At 37.2% G+C, this 19,082-nt stretch overlaps 1 protein-coding gene across 3 annotated transcripts; it reads left to right on the top strand.

The window, feature by feature from the left end:
- The first annotated feature begins 257 nt into the window (after window positions 1–257).
- On the top strand, window positions 258–16,673 carry FAM204A (family with sequence similarity 204 member A). Of its 3 annotated transcripts, none has more exons than XM_038141051.1 (8): window positions 258–291; window positions 813–1,120; window positions 2,026–2,116; window positions 2,649–2,682; window positions 3,248–3,350; window positions 5,025–5,114; window positions 15,856–15,962; window positions 16,309–16,673. In XM_038141051.1, the coding sequence occupies exons 2-8, from the start codon at window positions 887–889 to the stop codon at window positions 16,358–16,360; spliced, it is 711 nt and encodes a 236-aa protein (XP_037996979.1). In that variant the 5' UTR covers window positions 258–291; window positions 813–886; the 3' UTR covers window positions 16,361–16,673. The 3 variants fall into 3 exon arrangements, with proteins under 3 accessions (XP_037996979.1, XP_037996980.1, XP_037996978.1); XM_038141052.1 differs by lacking the exon at window positions 258–291 and adding an exon at window positions 561–702 and having other exon boundaries at window positions 3,251–3,350; XM_038141050.1 differs by lacking the exon at window positions 258–291 and adding an exon at window positions 561–702.
- The last annotated feature ends 2,409 nt before the right edge of the window (window positions 16,674–19,082 follow it).

Here is a 19,082-nt window from a genome sequence, read left to right as displayed (position 1 = left end):
AGCTGTCACGGTCTGGTGGACACAGTGGCGTTGGGCCGTAGGCTGGACACGGTGATCTGGGAGACCTTTTCCAACCTAAACGCTTCCGAGACTCTGACAAGCCCTCGCCGGCACACGCTGCCCGCCCGGCCCCGCCGCGCGCCCTCAGAGCGCCGGCCGCCATGGCCGCCCCGCCCCGGGACAGCCGGGCCCCGCCCCGCTGCCATGGCGACCGCCGCGCCCGCTGATTGGCTGCGCCGCCCCGCCCAATCCGCGCGCGGGGTGTTCCGGCGGTGCCAAGATGGCGGCCAGGTAAACACGGCCGCGGGCGGCGGCGCTGAGGGGGCTCCGCGGGGCTCCGGCAGCGCCGCCGGCCGGGCGGGCACCGGGGCGCGGCGAGAGCCCGCTGCCTTCCCCTAGCCTGGTGTTGAGACGCGTTTCTTTTCGCTTCGCTGTCTCGGCAGCTGCCCCCCCCTTCCTCGCTTCCCCGGCCTGCCGTCTCTCCGCGCCGGCTCTGCCCTGCCGGGGCCCGGGGACGGGAGGTGGCCGTGCCGGCCCGGGAAATTGCTCCTGCGGAGGCACGGGAGGCGTTTGCTGCAGTGTCGCTCCTAAATTGAAAGCAGCTGTAAGCAAACGCATAGGGGCACAATTTTAGTGGACAAGGAGTGGGGGAAAAAAGAGTAGTCTCAGCCTCTGTAGTCAAGTTGTCTTCTTTCTGAAATAGTAAGTATTAGCACCTTTATAATGTGTTTGTCTGAAAGATGTAATGATATTTATGTAGGAAAAGCAAAAATATTTCTGATGACGTGTTTTGCTGTTTCTCTCTTCTGCAGGTTTTTGTGCTGGGATGGGTAACCCGGTGTCTTTGCAGTGACTTGAAATAGTTTGGACTTACATAAACAGGAAGATGTGGAGTGGGCTGTTACCTCCAGGACTGAATGAGAGTGATGTTGATCTAAGTTCTGATGATGGAGACGAATCACCTGATTCCTGTTCAAAGCAAGATGCAAAAGAAGATGCTGAAAGAGTTCAGGGGACTGGACAGGAAAGTAATGCCAGCAGTGAACCTCTTTTAGCAGTGACAGATGAAGAAAATGAATCTCAAACATGCCCTCCTGGAGTTTCTGTAAATATCTGGAATGTATGTATCATTACAGAGCATAATGCAGTGTACTCAAATGGCTGATTTTTAAATTAAAATAATTCATTGTTGGTCAATATACAAATCTGAAATTGGATTAAATATGATCTAAGTATACAAACCTTATATTGTTTAAAGTGAGGTGAACAGGAATGTAGGAAGGAAGTGATTAGGTGGTAGTTTGGAGGTGATTGAAATCAAGAAGCAAGAAGTTGTCATAACTATACAGTTGCATAAATCTTGTGTTTTCAGTGATTTGTGGGCTCTGAGCTGCTTGGTAGTTGCTTTCTGCATTGGGAAGGATTTACAGCTCAGTGTTTCACACCTGGGAAGGGGAGGTGTGCCCTGCTGCTTGCTGTAGGGATTAACTGCAAGCATTCAGCCTCAAGAGTTCCTTATAACCTCCTGATTTTGCAGTTGCATGTAAAGACTGGGGAAGACAAAAAACCCTTAAGAAAACAACGTGTTTTAGGCTTTGGATTCAAAATAAGAATTGGCAAAAAATAGTTGCCTACTTTCATTCCTCAGTCCTTGGAGGTAGCCTGCTGTGCAAGGACCATGCTGTCTCTAATTTGTGGGTTACAAACTACCAGCTAGGCAATCAAAATACCTGGTATAGCTCAGGAGTGCACAACAAGCAAAACTCTGTTCTGTGTCACATCCCATGGGAGAACTGTCAGATCTGAACAGTCCTGGGGTGCAGGGAGGGCACGAAGTCAGAGAGAGGTGATGAAAGATTAGCACCAGTTCCAGTTTAACGCCCTCAGAGTCCCATGGTCTTGATTTATGGATTGGGATGTAGTGGATAACGCAGGGCACTGTGTGTAATGATACATTTCTCTATGTAATTTCTTAAAAATGGGGGGAAATTAAAAATACTGACTTGGTTCTTGGTAATCTTGTAGAAATTTGTGGAGCTTCAGAAGAAACACCGTGAAATGAAAATGCAAGCGAAAGAGGAAAACAGGTGCCGAAAAAGAAAGCGCCGCCGAAAAGGTGGATTTTTTTAATGATGACCAGAATTTATTTATTTCAAATTAAATTAGTATCAATACATGCTGTTTTGTGAGGTTGGTGTTTCTGGGGTTTGGGGTTTTCTCTCTTGTGTTTGTTTTTTTTTTCCTTTTAATGAAGAATTGGATTCTAGCTGTTATCTAGGATTTTATTTTTCTGCTTGTATGCATCACTTGCAAGGTTGTAGGGAGGTTATAGACAGAATGCAAGTAACACATTTATCCTCTTCTTGAAAAGGAGGCAGAACTCACTTAGTTAATACTGATTTCTAATGGTTAAGTGTATTTCAGTAATTCTACAAAACTTACTGTTGCACATTCTGGTTAAAACTTCACAGATATTGCAGGAGTTTCTTACAGCTGAGTGGTTTAAATCCACGTGATCATTGGGTAAAAATCCCTCAGTGCGGATCTTTCAAAGGGAATGTGACCAATTAGAGCTCTGTTAACTTCATTGGATGCTGTGGGGTATCACTGTGTAATGTTGGATTTTTTTTCTTTTTTTTTTCCCTTAGCAAAACAGAGAGAGACCGATGAAGTGGCTAAGAGGTATAACCAGGTCAATGGGATTACCTGAGGTCTGTTAGTAGCAGGCAAAACTTGCAATAAGCCTGACCACATTCATAGTCAAAGCCTAGCTTTGAGCATTGTGTAAAATATCTTTTAAATTTGTCAGTGTCTCTGTTGGGCAGGCTGAATTTGTGCTGGTGATTGCTTGATGGAATGTTATTGCTTGATTTTAAAAATCAACACAAATGTACCATTTAATGTAACTTTTAATAGACTTAATGCTCTTCCTACTTCCTTCCCACAAGTTCCTGTTCAGCTTGCTCCTTCCCTTCTTTTTCCTCCTTGGCAGTGTTAGATTTGTGGTTAGACTCAATTTTAAAGAACTTTTTCAACCTAAATGGTTCTATGATTCTGTCAGCTTGCTTTCAAGATTGTGAAATTGCACACACACAAAGGGGGAGCAATAATTAATTTCACTTTTTTTAAAAACTGAATGGGTGAAAAGACCATGTCTGCCAAATGGAAGAGTTTATTTTAGCTTTGAAAAGAAAGGTGTGGAAAGGGAAGTGGTTATATATTGACTTGTTTGTTTGTTTGTTTTTAGTAGTCAGCAGTTGGAAAATGAAGACAAATGGAAAGAACTTACACAATACTTTGGAATCAATGATAGATTTGAATCACCTGTGGACAGCAGGGCTCCACAAAAGGTGACTGTTAATACAAAGGCAGTGCCAGCTTGTGTTTGGCAGTAAAAGAGCTTGTCCTTAACTGAGCCTGTTTAAGAGTAAAGGATACAGTCACTTTGAGGAAGGATGATTGTGTGAGCTTTTTAAATAAATGTCCTTGAATGGCTGCTGTGCTTTCTTTTAAGACAGTATCCAGGCTTGTTTCCTGTCTGGTTTTGTTATTTCCTGTTGTGAGAGACAGAACATTTCATATGCATTGTTTGACTTTCCCTTTTCTTTTGCTTCATCGTGTTTTAACTTCAAAATGTGTCACATAAATTCTTCAGTTGACACCAGTGGCTACAAGGGGCAAACCTAGCATACATTTTGACTGGATTCATAACACATTCTGTTCATAAATGTTACTATGTAACTAGTCATATCAGAAATAATTGGCACATGCGAGGGATAAGTTAAGACTCTCACTACATTGTGAGTTTCTGTTGGTGCTGTTGGTTATATAATATTTCTTATAAAGCTCTCTGTAAGTTCTATTACGTGAAATGTTCTGTTAGCTTCCTTTATGATAATATTTGTATTTTTCATTTTCTTAAAGTGAGTTTCTACACGCAGGTCATGAAGATTTGTTTGCTTCTTACTTTCGGTGGCTATTCAGTTGTCATTGAAGTGGTCAGGATAGATCTGGAATGAGGCCCAAAGTGTTCAAATGCAGATGGTTTCATTGTAATTTCAGGGATATTATCACTAGTGGAAGATAAGTCTTGCTGTTTTCAGAATAGGCACCTTAACAGATTTTGCCATCACTGCAACTTCCAATTGTGCTTTTTTTTTTTCATCTACCACCTGAAATAACTCAAGTGCAGTGTTTGCAGATCACTGTTTCTCAAGAATTCCATCAGCTTATTCCTTTTTATCTTTTAAAAAGTGTATGTTATGGAACTGTCAAATGTGTTTCCTTTAGCTTCACTAATATTTAAAATCAGTGAGACTGTAAATTACCTTTTGTTATGAGAGTGAGGTTTTTTGTGAAATTCCGAAGTCAATGCTACCCTTCTGTACTCCATCAGAAATTTACAACTATAATTTCCAGGAGATAGTTACATTTTATTGTTATGTTATTCGTAAGTGTTGCCATTAAACAAGTTACGTTTACCTCTGAAAATAAGAAAACAACCTTTAAATCCTGAATCTTTTTGATTGTTTTCCATAGGGTTGCTAGAATTTTTAATTTATTAGCACAGTGGAGTGGCTTTGTGCCAGAACTCTGGTTTTTGGGTAAAGATAAGATCTTAGAACTGTAACGATACAGTGGTAATTGCCATTCTTCATGTTACCTGACACATATATTTCACATTTTGTTTAGAAAGCTCCAGGGATGGAAGAGATAAGCCAGATCTTCAGATGAAATTTTATTGTGACAGGCATAAACTAGCCCGTGTAATTTTTTTAACCTATAGTATTATCCTGCACATAAGGTGGAACTAATGCAATGATTTGTGTTCAGGCGGCCTCTCAGTGAATTCTTAATTGTGCTGTCCATTACAATACACAGACAGAGTGATTTGTGGTACACAGAAATTACAGGTTTATACAGTCTCTTAAACAATTTTATGAAAGAAATATTTTTAGAAAGGAAGTGCTCCCTTTAAATATGTTCTTTTTGTTCTAAAGGCATTTACTTTTTTTTTCCCCTAGTCTGGCCTTGAACTGAGCATAGAGAAGTGTGTGGCTGAAGGTGACATTGCCAAGGCTGAGGAGCTGAGTGACAGATTAGCCATTCGTGAGGTAAGTGGGCTGTTAACAAAAACTCTGAGGGGTCGTTTAGTTTTGCACATGTGGACTGAAAGTGTCGTGAGTAAAACAGCATAGAGGGTTGTTTGCAGCACCTTTCCCGTTTCCTGAGCAGATTCCTGTCAGTGATTTCAGGACTTTGCTGCTGGTCTAACAATGCTTGGACAGCTGTTGCTGTGTTTAAGAATTGAAAATAGATCCATGAACTGTCCCACGTAACCTTGCTTTAGAGCCTTGCTGCTCACTCCCCAACTCAGAGGAGTTGGTATCTGGTCATCTGTGTTGAGCTTTTGTTTTTTCTCTGTTGCAAGCCAGGAGGACAGGAGTAGGATGTTCCCTTCCTCTCAGCCCTGTGCCTCATAATTTTTTTGCATTACCTCTCCCACAAGCTTGGGAATCCTGAAGACAGGTAGAGATTTAGCAAGCCTGGAGCAAATAAGGACATATGAACCCCAAGTTGTGTGCCAATACTTGTTTTTGTGTCTATTTATGTGGTCAGGAGTTGATGGCTGGAAGAATTCTGAAGAAGAATGGAAGTAGATGGCTGTCTCTCTGTGCTACTGCTGTAGCCTTAGAATGTGTTGGATAATATTTTCTCCTTGTCATAATTGTTCAGTGTATAAATACATACCTAAAACCAAGTGCAGAGTAACACAATTTTTTCAATATGTTGTCTTGATAGTTGGTGTAGCTGAGTAATTTCATGAAAGCTGTGCTCTCTTTGGCACAAAAGTGTGAGGATAAATAAATCTGTATGTACAGGTCTTAGTGAATACTTAAAACTGGTGAGGAATCTATCAGATAGCTCTGGTGACTTCATCTAAGAAATTGTTCAATATGTGCACGTAGGGTAGGTGGAGGCAGCTGAAGTCAAAATAGCTGAAGTCCACAAAGGCTATTTTTCCCACTGCTAGTTGTGCATAGGGGAGAAAATGCAGAGGAAAAAGTTAGGATAATATCTATATTACCAGTTTTGAAGCCAAGTAAGAAAAATAAAAGTGCTATTTCAGTGAGTGGAAAAGCGATCTTTTTAAACTCATCTGAGTAGTATGATTTCAACTATAAATCTTCTAGATTTATACTAAAAATAATTATATAATTTTTGCTTTCATTCCTTTATCTTGCGTATTTTTCCATCTTCACAGAGGTAATGGCAATTTTCTGTCCACTGTATATGCTTGCAAAATTCAAAGGTATTAGAAAAGGATTAGGAAAGCAAAGACAAATTTTAGCTGCTTCTCATTCTCATACAAATATTTTAAATGTTTCTTAAATACAGTGTTTTAAACTAAGCTTTAATGTAAAATTGCAGATTTAAATCTATTTAATGCAATGTATTACAATATTGCGATGGCTTTAAAAACAGACAGCTTTTGAAGTGGGAAATACAGTTCTTAAGGTTCTCTGAGGTTAGGTAAAAGTAACTGTTCCTCAGTGAGTGTTCTTACAAAATCATTAAACTCCTCCATTTAGTCACTCAGGGCAGTTTCTAATGACTAGACTCTTATCTGCCTTGTCACCAGTGATCACAAAACTTCAGTCTGCAAAGATAACAGCTATTGACAGAGGTAGGAATGTGCCCTGATGTTCCCTTTAAGTCTGACCAGCTTCTGACTGTTTTATTACCTTTCATGTGTACAACATGAAAAACACTTGCTGTTCTCCTTCACAAATGTCATTATCCCATCTCCTCTAAAGTGGTTGGAGTATTATAATCAATAAAACATACTGAGGTTCTAGTGCAAATTGTTTGACTATAAAAACAAATTAATGTAAGAAGTTTTAAGGTTTTGTAATATTTATGATAAACTGTTATCTGATTTTGGTAGCCATGGGATTATACAACATCTAGCATATCCCAGGTGCTACAGCAGTGTATTATTATTTGTGGAACATTAGCTCCAAATTGTTGACTTTCAAATATTAGCATGTTGTAATTCTGAAAACAAAATGCTTGAAACGTTATTAGTATTCACAGCCTTGACTTGGTTTTGGTTAAGTGGGTTTATCTGAACAAATAATATGTTGAAAGAAGGAAAACTCAAATGACTGGCTTGATCTCTCATGAGGAGTTCTGTTGTGGCAGAATCCATGTGAATTCACTGGGGTTCTCTGCTCTTGTAGAGATGTGTTCCATAGCTCACTGCAAGGTTCATTTTTCTTTGTGATTTTCAGAAGCTTTTTTTTTTTTTAATGGATCTTTTAAAATACTTTTTTTTTCCTAAGGAAATTCTTCTAACAGTGACTGTTTCAGTGAAGAGCTATAAAAAGAGGATTTGATTATGGAAGAGGCTGATTGAACAGTCATTGTTTTGTACACAAGTACACTTAATAAAATACTGCTTTCATGTTGTGTTCATTCAATTGCTACTCTTCTTCTCTTAGCAGTTTACAGAAATGTCGATTTTAATATACAGTGCCTCTAAGAAGTGAGTTAATTTTAAATTATGTGGCTATTTGTATCCCTCTAACTTCCAAATGCAGCACAGCTCTGGGAGCAAGTCAGGCATGGAACTGCACTGTGGCTGTATTGAAGTACACCACTTCTGAAGTCTGGAGTAATAAGTGGATGAATTATTGTTCTTTTATCTCAACTTCATCTCTTTATGTATAGTTTTCATTTTTCTTGAGCGGTGTCACAGGGCTGGGGACAGAGAGTGTGTGAGAAACAGCTGTCTGGTGTTTGGGGTGCAGCCCCCCTTGCAGCCATGTGAGGAATGTTCAGTGGGTAGGTGTTCTTTTTGAAATCAGGTGTATGGGGTTTTAATCGGCACCATTTTCTTTTGCAAGAAGCAGTGACTGGAACCTGCTGATAAAGCTTTTGCTTTGAGGCACAGATCCCAGAGTTCTTACAGCCGTTTCCTGCCTTAATAAGTGAAACTAATTTTTGATGTATAACATTTATAAGCCTGTGAAACTGATAGGGCAGCTTCAGTATTTAGAAAAATGAAGCCAAAAATAAACAGATGATGAGTATAGACGGTAGAAACATGTCCTAAAAAGCAAAGGAATGTCAAAATGATGCTGTCAATATCCTGTCGTTGTGACACAGTGAGAAAAGGTTTTTTTAAATCAGATTCATTTAAAATCAGTGATGACTGAGGCAATATGCATAATCTAGCAGCTGTCAGTGCATCATGGAATTTTGCATTCTAAAAACCTAAATGATACTGCTTTAAGGTTTTGGGTCTTCAGGTTTCCAAGTGGTACTTGTTGCAGGTTCTTTAAGGAAAATGCTCCTGCGCTGCATTAAATGAACCTTTGGGCTGTACATTATTTGTTATTTTCTTTTCTTTGACAAATACATGCAAACACTGATTTTAAAACAAAGCTTCTGAGTCCAGGAGCATTCAAGGTTTTGGAGTGAAAATTAGAACTTGAACAACCTCCTGCATGAGGCTGTTATTACTGGTGGCTGCATGGGTGGATTCAAATGTAGCTTTTGAGACTGGCTGGCGTGTTCCCCCTTTTTTGTTGGCAGTTGCATTTTTATCATAGAAATGAACTGTATGTATAACACTGCTGAGTTTTTTGTGTAATCCCGGGACAAACCTCACTGCCAAGTGTTACCCCTTGTCTCCTGCTGTCAGTCCTCAGGGTAGCAGATCTCTACCTGTGGCATTCTTGGCCATCCCCACAGCACGTTCTCTTGTGGGGTGTCCTGCTTCCCTGAGAGATCTGGTGATCCTAAAGTTCTTGATTTCATTATTTTATACACGAGTGAAGTTTTTCCTGAAAAAAATATGGGCATCTCTGCATTATGTAGTCGAGAATAATTTAGGCCTTCAGTAACTCTGCTCCTTCAGCTTCTGGCTGGAGCACCTCAGTGCTGTGATGCAATGACAGTGTCCAAGATCAACACTGCTTTCATAAATGTGTTGAGCACCAAAATAACGCTGGTGGGTCATATTCCTTAATTCACTGTAGAGCTTCAAGCTCAGTTAGACTACTGAATTGTTTCTTTAATACCTGCAGTACAGTACTATTAGTATTAAAAAAATAAACAATTAATTGCAGTGTGCATGGTACAATATGCACAGTTAGTGTTTATTATTGTAATCCAGTTGCTGTCTTTGTTATCACATTCCAGGGCTTCCAGCATGGGCAGAGCCCTTCATGTTTTAGAGTTGTGCTGTTCAGATGTAGCCTGGCATACCTAAAGCTGTTGTTTGAACATTGCATTTAAGAATGACTTATTTAACTTGAGAGATGCCAATAGAAATGTTAATGTAGGAGTTGCCCAAAAAAACTCTGAGCCTTTTAGAATGAAAGTTATTAAGAGAATAAAGTTCATGTGAACACTTATCTAGGCGGAAATGACAAGATTTTTTTTGGTGATGCCTTAGGGTGGGATAGCTGGGCTCTAATAGTAGCAGATACTTGGGATATGGAGCTGGGAACCAACACTTGGAATTATGTCAACTTCTTAATGCTTTGTAAAATTTTTTTCTGGAATTCCATCTTGAGATGTAATTAAATTGGTCCTGCTGTGTTAGTGGGAATCCACCTAGATTTTTTAAAAATAATGTTGATAAATTAGAGCATTGTGACAGTGCATAGCTGTATGTATTTATCCCTTTGAGTAAGGATGGTATGTGCAGATATCTGCTAATTTCACTCTGCTATAAATCAGTTTCAATCTGGAGTGATACTTCTAAAAATTATTTTCATAGGTAAACCAAAAAATCTTAAAAGATTCCCCACCACCACTCCTTACATATATTCTTTCCCCCTAGAAAAAGAGGGTTTTTTCACAGTGTTTTTCTGCTCAAATCATGGTTTGGTTGTATTCTGCGAAATGCAGAACACAGATTTCTTATGGCTCTAATACTGTGAGAACTAATCTGACTAAAGCCCAAACTTTGCACTTATTGGTGGGGTTTTTTTGTGTGAACTGCCTGGTAGGCAGGTGCCACATTGTCTAAGAACACATTAGCCTGAGGACTTGAACACAATTAAATAATCTTGACCATATTAGCCTTACCTGTCAGAAGTAACTTTTAAAATATTTTGTGATTTAGTGTGCTTAATTGCTGTAGCACTTGTCAGTCTCTAAATACCCCAGACTTTGACAGCACTTCCTGAGTGCCTGGCTTAGTGTCTTCTGGCATTTTGGGGAAAGACTTAAAAAGCTGCAATTTATGGGGACACTGGTATTTAATCCAACTTAAATGAAAGATCTACATTGTAATTGATGAAATTAATTGGCTATTCACTGGAATATCATCCTCATGTTACAGCAAGATCAGTCCTGCTGTTGTCTTCAAAATTTGATGCATCAGTTTTGACCATTTTCACATGCTCAAATTAGTATCTCCTGTCTGCAAGTAACCTCTAGTCATATTAATTAGAAAGGGAAGTACACAAGGCAGTTTGTTGGTTATAACTGCTGACAACCATTCTGGAAACTGGTTTCCATGTGAAAATCTGGGTAGGAGATGATTGATTAGGATGAAATTACTGTCAGAGATGGACAGGAGTTAGTACTTGATGCTATTCTGGTGGTAAAATAAAATTTCTAAGTTCTGTGCAGTGTTCACAATTTCTCACAATGTTTTTAGGTACCTGAAGTGGTGCAATTTTATGTGGAGTGTAACCAAGCACAAATTAACTTGGAACTCTTGTTGTGAAAGAACTATGCCCCTCACCACCCCCCAAAAAAAAGAAAAAAAAAAAAAAAAAGAGGGTTTTTTTATCTGTGAAGGATTTCCTTTCTTACCTTAGTGAAGGTGCTTCCAAATACTCCTCTTCATTGAGGTGGCTTTCTTTTAACCTTTGGAACATGGCAGGGTTATCACCTAGAATTACATTCTTAGGCTCCCTTAATTATGTATATCTTTTCCTTAACAAACCTTAAAAAAAGATTTCAGATGTTACAAGTCTAATTAAAGAGACAGACAAAGCACAGTTTATACTGTAGATTTTTTCTGCAGTTCAATTAATCAGCATGTTTTCTCTTTTAATTAAAACCATTTTAGTAAATTAAAGCCCACAGCAAAACACATATATAATTTGTTTGTAATTAGCTCTTAATTGGTGGTAGTTGAAGCTTAGCACCCTTGGTTTCTTTCTTCATGATTGCCATTTTATTAGCAGCCAGTCATTAATTAATCTTTTTTTCTAATTAGCTTATAAAACTGTTGATGGCACATTATTGTAAATGTGATTTTAAGTTCAAAGCTTGTTAATAAGCTTTCTTACTTAGAAGAACAGAGATAAAGAAATTGCTGAAAACAGTACTACAGTTCTTTTTTTAAAACTGCCTTTGTTATAAGGGGGCTCTGTAAAGCATCTAACAGCTTATGGTTAATTTTTTAATGCTGTGTTTTCTCGTGAATGGAGGAAGTTACTTGCATTTAAATGTTTAAGTCTAGCAAAGAGCTTAATATTAGAAGAGTTTTCTGTCCTTGCTCCATTACTGTGTCATCCAAATATAATGTGATGCTGTAATACACAGCATAAAAATACAACAAAGGTATTACAAAGTATTTTAAAGGGGTAGTTGAGCACATCATTGAAAGGGGACAATTTTCACTGCAAAATCCACTCGGTATTCTTGTTTGCTTTATATATTTTATATACGTCAGCAATGGATAACATTCCATAACATAAAAGGAGAAAATCATTGCTAGAGGCAAGCCTGAAATAACTAGATTCATATTTGATGAGAAACTGTAACACTGTATTAAAAGGCTGTTTGGCTTCTCTGCTATGATCACAGGATATTTCAGGACCTGTTTGAATATAGATGTTTTGTTGGAGCTTTTGTAGGTTTAATATTTTGTGTTTCATACTTCAGTATTTCTGGAGCAGTTCTTGATTCCGTTGTCTCATATCGTTTACGTTTTACAGTCCTATCTTAAAGACAAGTCTTTGCTTTGTGGTATTTTATGTTACATGTCCTGATTTGCAAGGAAGTTTTCTGGAAGTTACAGTAGATTCTGTTGCAACTTAATAAAAATGTTTACTCTTCTGCCTGAACTTTACATTCTATTTCAACTTCAGCCATTTCTTTTGCTTGTTTTAAAAGTGTTTTATGATGCTGTGCAAGAAACACTAGAAAGGGATAGCTGACAAGGAAAAAATTAAAAATTGGATAAAAAGTAAATGAATAATGTCATATTACTAAAAAGATGAGAGGCTAATTTGTGCCGACTTTTTGCTAATTTTGTTCAAGCCTCAAAATGAGGAGCTGTCACCCGTTCTGTGTAGCACTGATGACAGTGCCAATGATCCATGAAATAAGCTGCCGCTGGCTTTGTTCTGATAAGAATGAACAAATCTGCACAATGTACGGCTCCCAGAATCTCATTTTCATACTTGCATGCAGGCTAAAAGAAATAAGCTGTTTGCAGGCTTGATTAATCAGACATTTGAGGGTTTTTTGTCTCTTTGATCTCTTTCGTCTCCTAGGTAACTTGCTTGACATTAATGTTGAGCTTGAGTAAAGACAATCAGGAATTGTAGACCAAACTGATATAAAAATTAAAGACCTTAACACTTTAAGTACTCCAGTAATGGTTCCGCTTTACTTCAGAAAACATCTGTTTTCATTTAATTAAAGAACAAAAGAGAATGGCATAAATATTTTTCATAGAGACCTGTTATTCCATAAAAAGTTAAAGTATGATAATTGGTATTTTTAAATAAATGCCTTGAAAGTGTTCAAAAAGAAGCAAAGCTTCTTCAGATATTTGTTACAAGGTAACAATTTCAGATGAGTAGGAAATTTTCATTTATGCTACATTAAACATCTAGAGGAAGATATTTGGCATGATTATTGGTCAGCTTCAAAATGGGAAGGGCTTTGCCCTGTCAAAACTAAGTTGTTTTTTAAGTTTGTCTCAAAATACAAATATATATAGTGTTACAAGGATGAACCATTATATCAGCTTTACTACCCAGTATGATTTACACACTTTAAACCTGTAAAATTGAAAGGAATTTAAAAAAAAAATGTCGCAGTGCGTTTGCTTGAGGTTATGCAGACGCTTTTACAAATCTTCCAAGTGGCTGTAAAGATGAATGCCTCAAGGGTCTAGCCAGGGCCCTGCTTTTCCAACCAGCTAAAGCCCTTATCTTAAATCCAAGCAAAGTACCATTAATCTTTTTGAAAGACCTTTTATGGCTTTTAATATATCCCAAATTAGAACATTTTACACCCTTGGTTCCTGAAATATGGTGATAAAAAGCCTTTAGAGCTTAATTTTCCTTACTGCGTGCTCTGACCAATTTGCAGTTCTTTGTGATAATGTTTAGACACCTTAATTAAAATGCAGCAAAATATTGGATGTTCTATATGGAAAATGCTGATACTTTGACTACACAAGAAATAGTTGTATATATTTTTATTCATGCTTTCTTACTTCTTTTAAGATTGTATTTTATTGAGTTATCTGATGACCTGAAATGTTAGTATTATTTTTTTTTTTTTTAATGTAAAATCCCTTGACCAAGCTTTTATGGATTTCTTTTGGGGGGGAGCCGGGAGTGAGGATGTATGTCTGGGTTTAGGTGGGAGCAGAAGACATTTAATCTGACTAAAATGTTTATGTGTGTTTATATGCAACATTTGTTTTCCTGTCTTGAAAATTTGACTCTATGTAGCCTAGAAATTATAACAATGCTGCAAAATGTTTCTGCATTTACTTCCACATACACTGCAGAGGATCTTATTATCCCATTTTTTTCTGTACTTTTCAAAGATGGAAGAACTCATTCTTTCTTCCAAAAAGTGCAGATAAAAAGATTTTTCTGCAGCACTTGTTTAGAGCTCCCTTGTGTATATTTGTGTGTGTATAAGTGCTCAATAGGCCACTAGAATATCTTTTAAGCAGATTGTATTATTCATCACACAGTAAAAGTTAATTTTCAACTGTGTTAGGAGGTAAAATACCTCTAATAAAGGCATAGTTCTGCTGACTGACTTCAGCCATCAGATTGCTCTATTGCTTAAACTAATAATTACTACTGTTTCAATTTAAAAGTAAACATTTTTTGAATATTTTAGGTGAGTTTTCTTAAGCATTTTTATACTGCAATTATATTAAGGTTAATAGCTGCCCTTAAATATTAAGTGACAATGCAAATAAAAGAATGTTATGTTTTAGTCTTTGACCTGAAATTTAGCAGTTCAGATGTTGGCATTAAATTACTGTTAATAAAAAAACGTTAATGCTCAGGGGAAAATTACGTAGATAATATAAAAGTTTTGAAGTAACTGGTCACAGTATTTTGTGCATGAAGATGATTCCAAAGGTACATATTTAGGACCTTATAACACATGCAAATAGTGGATGAGACACTTGTTCAGTTTGTCCTTTTTAAATATTATATTTATGAAAATATAAACTGTTATGCTCAGCTCCTAACTGCTTGTGTTGCCAGCATTTAGAGCCTCAAACAAAGCACAAACTGAGTTGTGCTTGCTGCCTTTCCTTAAAGGCTGCTTTCTTCATTCTTGAACCCTGAGAGGACCATAAGGTAGAAGAGCTTGTGATGCTGGTTTGGGTTTGTTTTTTTTTTTGCTTTGTTAACAAAATGATCACCTACCTATTGTGTGTTTGATGGGATAGTTGTGGAAAATGTGTCAGTGCATCTACACCTACAGATGTGTTCTAGAGGTCTCTCTCATCTTACCTGGATAAAGCATTTCTCAGAGTAAATATTTCTCTGTATAGATGCTGCAGAATTTTCAAGTATATTACCATTAATAGTGGACTTCAGCCAAGGTGTTAAAGAGTATTCTTCCCCTTGTGTCTCCTGTTCTTTGATGCTCCCATGACATTTTGGGGGACATTTAGAATATGCAGTTTGCTGGATAGAACTGTTGGCTAATTTCAAGAGGTTTGGGTGTGGATTGAAAGAAAACCTGTTTGCCCACATGATTTTGCAGCAATCTGGGGTAAATGAATTGCATGCTTGTCTTGGAGAATAGCAGTAACTTCTGAGAACTAATTCCTTTAAAACTCATCATGTCAAGACAGCAACCACAAAATATAACTACAAGTTATGAATGCTGATTAAGGGAAATAAACTGGTCATAGTTCACTGTATCTTCTTCCATCTTTACTTTACTCTTCCCTGCCTTTCCCTCCTGTGCTTGACATTCACTAAAGTGAATTTAATTCTCACAGTTTGCATCAGTTTATGGAAGTGGTATTCACCTACATGGAGAGCTAGCATATCACCTTGAAATCTCAAAGTTTGTAATGTGGAGATAGACACCAAAGACACTGAATCTTTTTTTTCGGACAGACTGATTAAAATATGTGTAGTGGTTCTACTGAAAAATGTGTGCTGGTGGCAGCTCTTCCTGTATAAAAAGGTTTTTTTGGGTGTTTTTGACACTGGTAAGACCTGATTCTATTGTGTTGGCATAGCTGAGGTCACAGACTGGTCCTGATAATGGTGACTGTGTATTTGGCTATGTCTGTCTATATCAAACAAACAAACAAAAGGATCCAGTGAGCTGTTGCCCTTTGTTTTTGGTTTTGAAAATGAAGGATTTGGTGAAAGGGATTGCTTGCCCCAGGATCCTACACCTTTGTATTTCCCTCAAGAGGCACTCTTGTTTGTCCAGTCTTATAGTGCATCATCAGCCTAATATTTGAAAGATATTTAGTATCTCTTGACTTTTGAGAAACAATATCAGACCAAGTAATTTGTGAGGCTTAAATTTCATATGAGCCATTTGCATCTAATCAGTTTTCCTTTGTTCCTTTTCATGTCTTAGCTTGGTGTGAAAATTGCCAAAGCTGCCGCTTGCCGCAACTTTGTAAAAGCCAAGCAAGAAGCAGAGGCTGCCCAAGAAGCTCAAAAGAAAAAGAAGCTTGCTTGGGGGTAAGTCATTTGAGTATGGAATTAAACATTTGTGGTTTCGTTGGCACTCAGTGTGTACAATGCAATCTCAGTTAAATGTTTTTTTTAGTTAAAATAGGCTTGTGCTAATCTTATTTGTTTAGTTTAACCTTGTTGGGTTTTGGTGGGCTTTTTTAGGAGTGTATCAGCCTTAAGTACAGAGGCTTTATCAGAAATAAAGTGGTGGTTGTATTGGCTGTATTTGTCTTCATGTCTTTATTACAGTATTAAAAATAAGTTATTTTTGTTGTTGTTAAGAATAACATGGTTAAATACCTAAAACACATACCCTCATCATTCCTAATGTGGGTTTTGTGCTCTGTTTCAGATTTGAAGCCAAGAAAAGATGGGAAACAAAAAGCAACATGGGATACATGTAGTCCATCCTGTTTTCCTCAGGAGTCAAATACCTGTTGTAACTTGAAGAATTTTTGTGGGCAACTTATTAAATCTAAACATAAAACCCCCCAAAACACAACCCACCAAATGCCAAGTATTTATTTTAATGTTTTTAAACTGCACTGTCTTGTTTTGTCACTCTTATAAATAATACAGCAAAAATACTATCTAAACATCAATACTGTGTTAAATTTTCCTCCTAGATATGAAACCTAAAGATAATGCATTTCAGGATGAATTTGGAGTCTGGTAGAGAATGTTCTGAAGTTGAAATAAAATCCTCGGTCCAAATGTGTTTTGTGCTGTACTGCAGTTATAATGTGTGGGTATAAGGAGAGGAGTATGTTTGCTTCTGGGGTTACAGAGACTTAATGCAGTAAGTACTTCTTTTCTGCTTGTAAGCTGGGGAAAAGACACTAAATAAAGAATAAACCTAACCAATCTTTTTTAAACCAAGGGCATTTATAGCCTTAGTAAATATTACCACACACACACACAAAAAAAAAAAAAAGCCTGGAAAAAGTCATCGTCCCTCTCCTGGAAGGATCTGCTACTATTGGTCATATCCTGGTGCCATGTTCTTCATAATATTTCAGATTCCCAGCTTTCTTTCCTTCCTAAGAACACAGATTTTAAGTCCCAGATAAAAATATATAAATACATATCTTGAAAAAATATCTGAGCTGTTATGTTGTACAGTTAACTGCACCCAAGATACAAATGCAGATTTTACTCCAAGTCAAATGTTTTACAGATCAATTAGGATTTGAATGTTTATGTTATAAGATTATAACAAGAATTGATGATAATGTTTCTTCAAAATTGTTCTCAGTGAAAAGTAAGTACACATTCAAAACTAATAACTTTTCTCCCTGAAGCTCTTGCATATATATTTAGTCACCACAATGCCTGAATTGAATTGGTAATGTAAATGTCAGTTATTGTTAACCAAGATTAATATGTTTCAGGCCAAAGGTATGGTATTAGTGTAATGGTGATTTACTGTGGAAGTACTTGGGGCTAAAACAACTTGCCAACAAATAGCAATTTGAAGTTTTACAGCAGCAATTCCAGGAGTTCAGGTTTGCAGTCCAAAATGGAATAGTGCATTTTTGTTCATTAGCCCTCGGGATATTTGATTCTTTTTTTTAACATCATATTTCTTTCACACAGATGAGAGTTTGCAATATGGTAATCTGCAGTTAGCTGTAATTAGTTATGATGACAGAGTTGAATACAATTGCCAGGATTGTAAATTGGGGGCTAAACAGGTTTCTGCAGTATAACGTCATAAATCTCACACTATGGTTTACAAACTACATTGCTTTGCAAACTTTTGTGTGGAAGGAAGCAAGTGCTGTCTCTAGTGAAGTGATTGTAAAGGTAAATTGCATGTTTGCATGTGTAAACACACAGGTTACACCATGACCCTGCATCAGGATCTCTCTCAGTTCCAAATGTTCCTGTCCAGAAGTTACAGGCAATCTCTCCATGATTTGTGGTTTGGTTTTTTTTTAAGTATCTGGAAGATGGGTGTTAGATACTGTTGACCTTTGTTACATACTGAAAAGGAGAATGATGCTGACAATGCCAAACACACCAGCAGCATTCCATTAAACTTTTTTAAGGTATCATTTATTAAATAAGCTCTTTTCTTTTTTGCAGTAATTGGTCTTAAGAGTAATAGTATTTGTCAAATCAAGATATTGATCAAATTTCAAGGATTGGTGTTATTAGTTTTGAAAATGTGCTTTAACAGGACATGTGCTTTAACAGAACCCAAGCCCTCAAAAAACAGCTCCTGTCCAGCTACCTGCAATATTTTAGACTAAATAAATTAATTTTATGTTAGGCCATTAAAAATGGAACTGTTTAGGAGGTATGCAGAATATTTGCATCAGGTCACTTGTGTGATGAATTTAAAAATGACCACATTTCAAACCTTTTTATCCACCTAAAGTGTTTGCTTAAAATACTCGTTGATTTCCAGAATTGTACAATGTTCAAAAATCTCTTAACAGGGAAAATAAAAAAGCCTAATACAGCTTTATTGAGTTCATATAAATACATAAGAAATAAATCAATGCAGAATTGTACCTTTAATAATCATCCTGAATTACTGGTCTGTTTTTAAATGTCTTGCATACTGCTGGCACTTTTTTTTTTTTAATTGTTTTGGTCTGCAATGTAAATTTTGGCCAAGCAAGTAAAAGTGCATTCTGAGACTTAATGTTTGCTGTTTAACAGTGTTAAACCAATCCAAATGCTTGTTTTAGTTAACTGAAAGCTTTTTAATCAGCTTAAATACACAACCTCTTACACTGATCCAAATTTGAGATGTAATAATAATTCTTTTAGCAGATGAAAAGTTTGCAATATCTCCTTGTTTGACTGAAATTACAGATCTAGAGGAATGTACTTAAATTATAAATATCAGCACAAATCTGTTGCGTTGCCAAATATTTGTTAGAAGTTCATTTGATGCTATCTTGAGTTGGGCAACAGTTCAAAAGCAGCCCTGCCAAAGTGCTTCCTCCCTCTCAGAAGTCCTGAAAAACATAAATGCATGCTCTGGTTTTTCCCCAGTTTTTTTCTCCACCAATTTCATCCAACATCAGTCATGTTACTCTCTTGGATATCCTGAATAGCCTTAAGTCTTTTGAGGAAAAATTGTGTAGCTTCCCAAGTGTGACTCTCTGGAGT

Source organism: Motacilla alba, chromosome 6 (assembly GCF_015832195.1).
Source record: "Motacilla alba alba isolate MOTALB_02 chromosome 6, Motacilla_alba_V1.0_pri, whole genome shotgun sequence".
Taxonomy (NCBI): domain Eukaryota; kingdom Metazoa; phylum Chordata; class Aves; order Passeriformes; family Motacillidae; genus Motacilla; species Motacilla alba.
This window is presented reverse-complemented; position numbering and strand designations above follow the sequence as displayed.